General features: G+C 52.6%; 1 protein-coding gene across 3 annotated transcripts in view; it reads right to left on the bottom strand.

Annotated features, from left to right (window-relative positions):
• Sez6l (seizure related 6 homolog like) overlaps positions 1-6,890 on the bottom strand; it is a 175,687-nt gene extending 168,797 nt beyond the window's left edge. For 2 of the 3 annotated variants that reach the window (XM_063226025.1, XM_063226024.1), the window contains exon 1: positions 6,269-6,452. In XM_063226025.1, the coding sequence (XP_063082095.1) occupies positions 6,269-6,362 (94 nt within the window). In that variant the 5' untranslated portion in view covers positions 6,363-6,452. Of the gene's footprint in view, positions 1-6,268 lie in introns of all 3 variants that reach the window. The other variant, XM_063226026.1, reaches the window with a different exon arrangement.
• Between the last annotated feature and the right edge of the window lie 975 nt (positions 6,891-7,865).

Below are 7,865 nucleotides of genomic sequence, written 5' to 3' on the forward strand. Positions count from 1 at the left end.
ACGCACAGAGCATAGGCACATGCAGTCCCTGCACAGATCAGACAAACAGCAATGTGAGGCATTATTCTCTCATGACAAGCCCAGGAAGTGGGAGAGTTTGGGGACTTCAGCTTTCCACACCAGCACCCATTTCCCTAAGGCTGGATTTCCTGGTAGGAATGGAGCCTCTAATGCCCTGGTTTCAGCCTTGGTTTTGTGAAGTCACTGGTGATCGTTGCGATCCATTTTACAGATGGGACATTTGGGGTCTGGGTCTAGGTAATGCCATCTGAATTTAGGGTTGCACAAAAATCAATTTTTATGCAGTCCAGGCATTCTGTTTATGGTTGGATGACCCTGAAGCACAAGAAATCACAAGCTGCCAGAATTTCATGCCCACTGACGTACCAGCTGGACTCTGCTCACCCTGTTCCTTGCAGCCGTCTGCTTTTCTTGGCTGGGAAGAGGAAGGCCTAAACTCAGCTCTTTGGAAGATGCTGAAGGCTGGGGAGGATTCTAGTCTATCCTGGCCTCTGTCCTGGGTTTGGGACCTGGAGGTCGAGCCCACGCAGATGACAGCACACTGACGATAACGGTGTCTCTCCCACTCATTCCAACCCGCAACTCAGCAGCCCCGGCTTGGGAGGGCACTGAGCCAAGCCCCAAGCTCCCAGCCTCCGCACTCAAATCTCACCACTGCCAATTCCTCACTGACAACGTGGGGCGTGGGGCTCTCTAAGCCTCGCTTTCTCCAGCTACCCGGTACCTATGAAACGGAGGGATGCTGTGAAGACTGGATAAATTCACCAATGGGAGGGCCTGGTGCAAAGTAAGTGTGCATTACCTATAACGATTATAAATTAATTACCTACAAATGAAACCACCGCAGTTCCACTCTTTGGCCTGTTTTACTCAAATGCTTGCCTGTGACAGGAACTGCAGTAGGAACACATTGGGCACACATTCCCCACATGTAGGTAAATTTTTATCAGTTTTTCCCCTATGATGGGCTTGGAGAATGCAAGACAGAAATCACTGTAGGGGGCTTGGTGTCAAGAGATCCCTTTAAAAAAACAAATTGTATTGTGCATATTTAAGGTAGACGGCAGCACGTTACAAGACACATGCATAAAGGAAAATGGTTACTACAGTGAAACAAATTAACATCTCCATCATCTCATACAGTTACCCACTTATCCCTCCAGTGGCAAGAGCAGTTATAATCTCATTTAGCAAAAATCCTAAATACAATACACACACTTGCTGCTAAGAGATTCGGGTGTCGGTCTGGTTCCATGCTGGACCGCAATCTCTTCCTGGCTTTGTGATGCTAGACACACTGTTCATCCTCCCTGTGCCTCAATTTCCTCGGTTCATGCAATGAGGATATTAAGGAGACTACCTGCGTCTCTCCTGGGGGCTCCGGTGAGGATTCTCTGCAGGATCTATATAAACAGCTTCTCACAGGCTTAGAACAAATTTAGCACTTGGTAAGTGGGTTCTCATTGCTTAGGTACAGTTCCTGCCCTGTTTTACTTAATTAGGTCCACAAGGCTCTGTGGAGCCTCCCACCTCACCATTCTTTGGCTTTCCCTCAGTGCAGCCCTGTTCCTGCCCTGCTTTCAACTGTCACAGTCCCCACTAGGCTGCTTGGGAGAAACTCCAGGGCCAGGGGATTATGCAAATCTGCAGATTCCGGAGAGCAGTGTTTATCCGGGGCTGCTCCTTGCAGTCAGCTCTTAGCAGCTGGGCCTCAGGCGCCTTCCCAGAAGCTTCCTTCTCTGTCGTTGCAGCCTCTAGCGGACAATAGCGCTGCACAGTCCTTTCTTTGCTCCAGCTCTCATCTGGGGAACTCCTGGCTTCCGGGGGGCAGGTCTTTCTCAGGAAGGAGCATGCGCACCTGCCTCCTTTGCTCTCCCACTCACGCTTCGTTCTTCCCTCTCTCGGGTTCTGAGGGTGAAGGCTCTTCAGGAATGTCACTATTCTACTGCAGGGCTCTCTTCTGGCTGCTGGTACCCGTCACATCCCTCAGGGCCAAATCGAATGCTACCTGCTCTGGGGTAAGAAATAAACCCACCCACTTGTGAAGTCCCCAAGCTTAATGTCTTCCCACTGCCAAAGCATGTAGCGCACAGCCTGGACCCTAGTGCTTTGGATTTGCGGAGCTCCCTGCTGGCCTGCAGATACCAGAGTAGGGACCTCCATACCCAGCACAGGGTCTACTCATGCATAGTGCTATGGATCAAAAGTCTAGACCTTCCAAAACGTATAGCTCAAAGCCCTAATTCTCAATGCAATGGCATTTAGAAGTAGACTCTTTGGAGAGCAATTAGGATTAGGTGAGGTCAGGAGGGTGGAATCCCATGATGGTAGTATTGTCCTTAAAACATGAGGGGATCAGAGCTCTGCTTCTCTGCCATGTGAGAATTCAGCTAGAAAGCAGACATCTGCAAGCCAGAATGAGGGCCCTCACCACACACCAAATTTGATCTTGGAGTCCCTAGCCTCCAAAATTATAAGAAATAATTACCATTGTTTAAGCCATCCCATGTAAGGTATTTTTGTCATAGCATCTTGAACTTAGATCCATAGAAAATGACCAGCAAGTGTGTGAAAATGAATGAATGAATAAATAAATATCTTTCAGTTAATTGCTAATTATCTTCCTGTAATTTTTCCAGCCATTAACCTGCCACCACACATTTCCAGTACAATGAACTCATATTCCTGATGGTGGCACTGAAGTTCAAAGAGATAAAGCACGAATGTCTGGAAAGGAAGAGTATCCTCACCAGGAAATGCAACATTATTATCTGTCAAAGACAGCAGGTAATGGGATCCTTACTCTTCCTCCTCCATCCATTCCACTTTGGCTTAAACTATGTCAACATTTATGCCAACATCTACTTCACTCAGCTCCAGGAAGTCACCTTCATAATGTCCACTCATGCCTGCTTTCAGAAAAGAAGAAAAACCTTGCTTGAGCTCCTATTTACCGTGGATCAGACACTTGTACACAACTTACGCCATCTTTGCAACCATGCTTCCAGGATGGTGTCATTAACTCCTGCATGCCACAGATGCAGGATGAAAGCTCAGAGGAGACTTTCCTGCAGAAAGTCACACATTCCTGAACAATAGAGCTGGGCCCCGACCCAGGTCGCTCAGATCCCAAAGCCATGCTTCTTTTCCTGAACTCGGTGAGCCCAATTCCAGGGCTCAGCTCAATCAAACTCCCAATCCAGACATTCTGTGATGGAAACCATGAACTGGTACGAAAGGGGCAGCTGGGCTCTGTAGGGTAATGATGCCATCCTTGGTCCACTTTTTTTTTTTTTTTTACATGCATCAAGAGTCACCAAAAACTTCTCCTGAGAAACAGGAACCAAGTTTAGTAAGCCAAAAGAAGGAGGAGAGAGAGACTGGCAGGGCCACCTCTGGGAGGAGATCTCCATTCTGCACGCTTTGGTGCTGTACACACCTGGTGGCTCCCTGCGTGAGAATTTGCCTGTCTTTTGCCCTTAGTCACCAAGGACAGCTTCGAGCGCCCCTAGTGGTGGCCTGCACCACCGGCGTGCAGCAGAAACCGGACTGACTGGCAGAAGCTGTGCCTTGAGCCTATCCGAACAGCCTGCAGGAATGGATGCACCAGCAAGAACCTGAAACAAGCCACTCTGACCCGGAAATACCCTTTTGCTTTTTGGATGCAGAAGGCAATGAATGTTACATGATTTTTCTAACGCCCAAGTGCACCGTGTGAGCACAAGAAGAAGCCCTCAAGCTTGGATGACGTGGTCCCTGGCAGGAGCTAACAAAACTCCATGAAAAAATAACACAGTAAGGAAAAGTCTTTAAGTGAATCTAACAACAATGCCCATTAGAGAGGGGGAAGAGCAGGTGAACTGAGACTTACTGAGCAATATTACATTTGCTTTATTAATTTAAGAGAAAAAGAAAAGAAATTCCACTCAGACTCTGCAATCTTAGCACGTAGTTACAACTATTCCCCATGTGCCCATCTTAGACAATAAGAAGCCTCTTCAAAAACAAGCTATACTTTATACTTATTCATGCCTTACAGCAAAATGGCCCAGAGAATCATGTGCTCTGCATGAGAATACAGCAACAAGTTCCTTTCAAGTATTTACAGATCCCCTCATTCCACCAGGAACAGAAGGGCTAGTTTGTAACACTGTATTAGGTGAATGTGTCTCCGTCTGACATCAGTGGATGTTCGGCTCCACTGTAAAAATAGAATTGATTGTGGAAGGTCAATTGTTTCCAAATGCACCATCGGCATTGGGAATGTTCATTGGCTATCCTTGCTCCCTCCTTATGACTCAGAGTCCGGGAAGCAGAACCACATCGTCATTAATGAACCTTCTGAAGCACTACATCAGTTGACTTTAATTTGGTGGTGACCTGAAGTTAATTAAAATACATATATGCTGGCTAGCCATAGTCGCACAGTTGGGAAAATAATATGAAATGTCTTAAAATTCAAAATATACACACACCACCCTCCTACACAGAGAGAGAGGGAGGGCAGAGGGAGGAGGAGAGAGGAGATAGAGAGGGAGGGAGAGCAAGAAGAGAATGCTTGTCTTGGGTGACAATTCAATACATGCCATTAAGATGTTTTTCCTGGAGGGTTGTGCATTGGAGAATATAGATCGCAAAGGTAGAATCCCTTTAGCAAAGCCAGCAAGCCTCTGGGTAGCTTCGGAGTGTGTGTGTGTGTGTGTGTGTGTTAGTCAAAACACAGATTCAAAAGGGGAGCAGGGAAGGGAGATCTGGACTCAGTTCAAGGCCACCAAGCCATTGTTGGAAAGAGACAGCTAATTAAGAAAGAGCATGCTGTGGTGGAAACGATTTATTTAAATCAAATCTGTTCCCCCATCTTTCCTAGGGAAATTGTCCGGAGCTGGTGTAAATTGTGAATATCACCGCCTCATAAAAGGTGGCTTCTAAATGATATGCTTTGTTAAACAAAAGGTGATGAATGACTTCTTTTTCCCTGCACCCCGGGCTCCACGTTTAAAGAGAAGGGGCTGAGGTATAAAATGCCTGATTTATGCGGAGGAGGGCACTCCATGCATTGGGGAAGCATGTCAGAAGGAAAGAGACCTGAGTTAGGGCCCACGGGCGAGAGCTGTCCGGGCCTTTGGTGCTGAACGCAGGTGCGCGCGCCAGGGGTCCAGAGCTCCCGGCGGAGAAACGGCACCTCTGCCTGTCCCTCCAGTTCCAAGTCTAGATGGCCCAAATGAGACGGGGCTCCAGATGGGCAGGACACGCGCCCTGCGGCTGTCGATAGCCCGGGCCGGCACTGCAGTTGCCTTTTGTTTTCCACGTGAGGAGCGAGTTTCTGGGAACCAGTTAGACCTCTCGAGAAAGAGAGATTGAGTGGCTCCACAACGCCACCCCCCCCCAGCACAACTCAGTCTTCTGATGGCTTGCTCACATTTCCGCAGCTCTTGTGGTTAGTCTTGGGTAACTTAGGTGTCCGATTCCTCCCTCCCTCCCAACCCCCTCATAACTTTTCCTGGGGGACCTGGTGGCCTGGAGAGAGGATGGGTGTCCAGGTCTGCCAAGGAGGAGCAGCGGCCTCCATCAAAGTTGAACCCTTCTTCCCACCCAGGAAGCACGTGGTGGGTGAAATCAGCGTCCCCTCCCCACTCCTGACAGCGATCAGAGATGCTAGGCTGTGGGGGGCAGGTTGGGGGAGTCCACTCAGGTTCCCGACCGCCACCTAATATCTCCTCTCTACCTTGCCAAGTTTTGGACCCTTGATCCCCCTCCACCAGCTTCAGTCGAAAAGCCACACCCAAGTCCTGAGGCTCGGTGGTAGCTGCAGTAAGCAAGCGGGTCCCCTCCGCCGGGACAAAGTCCAGTCCTCTGTTACAGGCAGCACCCTTCTCCCTGTCCTCTCCCGGAAAGGCAGCATTATCTGGCACCCAGCCCCGGGTGCGGTTGCAGACAGCTCCGGGGATCTGGGCTTTGGAGGCGACCCCACTCCAAGGAGCTCTTCTGTGGCTGCAAAAGGGAGCCAGCCCCACGGCCGGGGAAGACGGAAAGGGAGCCCGCACCCAGGCGGGGAGCGCCCGCGTCCTCCACACTCATCCCCACCGACACACTCCCATCGGCCCGGCCGAGGGACGCGGTTCCAGCTGGAACGCCAGCAGCCGCCTGCGCTGCCCAGGCGGCCGGGCGCTGCCCGAACGGCGGGGTCCTCCGCGACCCCCGCCGCTCGACGCTCGCGACAACTTTGCCCCCTTCCCGGCCCGCTTACCTCCCGCTAGGGCAGTCGCCGGGCTCCCCAGGAGCAGCGCGAGGAGCAGCGAGACGCCGCCGAGCCCCGCGGCGGGCGGCCTGGCCACGGGCATGGTGGCTGCGGGGCGCGCGGACGGCGCGGGAGCCGGGAAGGAGGAGGGCGGCGGCGGGCGGGCGCTGTGGCCGACTGCGCCGGGCGCGGCGGCGGGCGAGTGAGGAGGAGCCGGCGAGGAGCGAGCGCGGAGGAGCGCGGAGAGCGAGCGGAGGCAGGGAGGGAGGGGCTGGGGCCGAGGCTGCGAGCGGTGCGGGGAGGGGCGCGGGCGGCGGGCGGCGGGCGACTGCCCACGGCAGGCAGGCACCCACCCGATGGATGCCCAGCTCGTCCTCTGGCCGCTGGCCCGTCGGCCCTGCAAAGTTGAACGCCAATTCCCCTCGCGTCCTGTGTGGGCTGGACGCTCTCTCCCTGCGCGGATGCCCAAGGCAGCCCTGCCCTGGCGGCCAGGGTTTCCTTGAGTCCAGGTGGCCTCCACGCCCAGCCTGCTAGCAGCCAGGAACTGTCCAGAGAGGCTCCAGCCCCAGCTCTCTGCAGACCCCTCTGGGCCCGCGCGTGCCTTCCTTCCTTTTGGTGTTTGCAAAGTGAACCCCGTAACCTAGAAACTCTCCAACTCTGTGGATCCCAGGGGAACTGTGACTCTCACTGGAACAGCATCCAGGTCTTCAAAACTCTGCATGGACACCAGTGGTTCTCCAGCCCTCTCAAGGCAAGCCACGGCCTGGAAAGTACGGATCCTCTCTGTCCTGACGTCCATGTCTTGCATTCCGGTGGTCAGAATGGCAATGGGGCCAGAGTCAGGCCAGGCTTCCTCTGCTGGCAGCCCTTACCCTTACATTCTGCTTTCCTCCCTGGAAACTGGGTTCCAGGCCCACCTTCTACTGTGCCCTCTTCCACCTCTGATTCTAAAGCAACCTGTGTTTTTGCCTCAAATAGAGGGAATGGGGGAGACAGGCAGCTACTTGGGGACAGGCCTTGGCTAAATGCAGGGTGGAGACCTATTTCCTTGTGCTGCATACACACCCCTGGCAGACCGAGGGGGTTCCTTGGCCCCCTTCCCATGTAGAAGTCCCCCCCTCCCTGTGCTCCACTGTGCAGACCCCTGCCCCACTGTCTGCCTCCCTTGGCCTGAGAGAGCAGAGGGTACACAAGGAGCAAAGCTTGCAGGCAGCACGGGGAGGAACACGTCCCTTAGGTCCCTGCACTCCCAGACCTCCCTGTTCTCTCGCTCCTACAATGCCATGTTTGTCACCATAGGCTCAGATCCACATCAAGTTTGGGCAACCCAAAAGCCCCATCCAATCCAAGCCTTGGCTGCAGGAAGTTTCTGCTGCTAACAGGAAACTATGAGGTTTTATAAAGAGGGAGGTGGAGGGAGGCATGCAGAGGGCAAGCAGGAATATTTACGGATGAGAAGTACAAAGAAGCAGAGAATGTGGGGGATGGAGGAGAGGGGACAGTGAGCGAGGGACACAGAGGTGGCCCAGCTCAGGGGGATGTTTATAAGCAGGCATTATTTGCAGGTGCTCCCTGCTGTGTGTAGTTTTGTCACCACCTGTCATGA

This window comes from Cavia porcellus, unplaced genomic scaffold (genome assembly GCF_034190915.1).
Source record: "Cavia porcellus strain 051 isolate PalLab524CR breed Dunkin Hartley unplaced genomic scaffold, mCavPor4.1 scaffold_16, whole genome shotgun sequence".
NCBI classification, from domain to species: domain Eukaryota; kingdom Metazoa; phylum Chordata; class Mammalia; order Rodentia; family Caviidae; genus Cavia; species Cavia porcellus.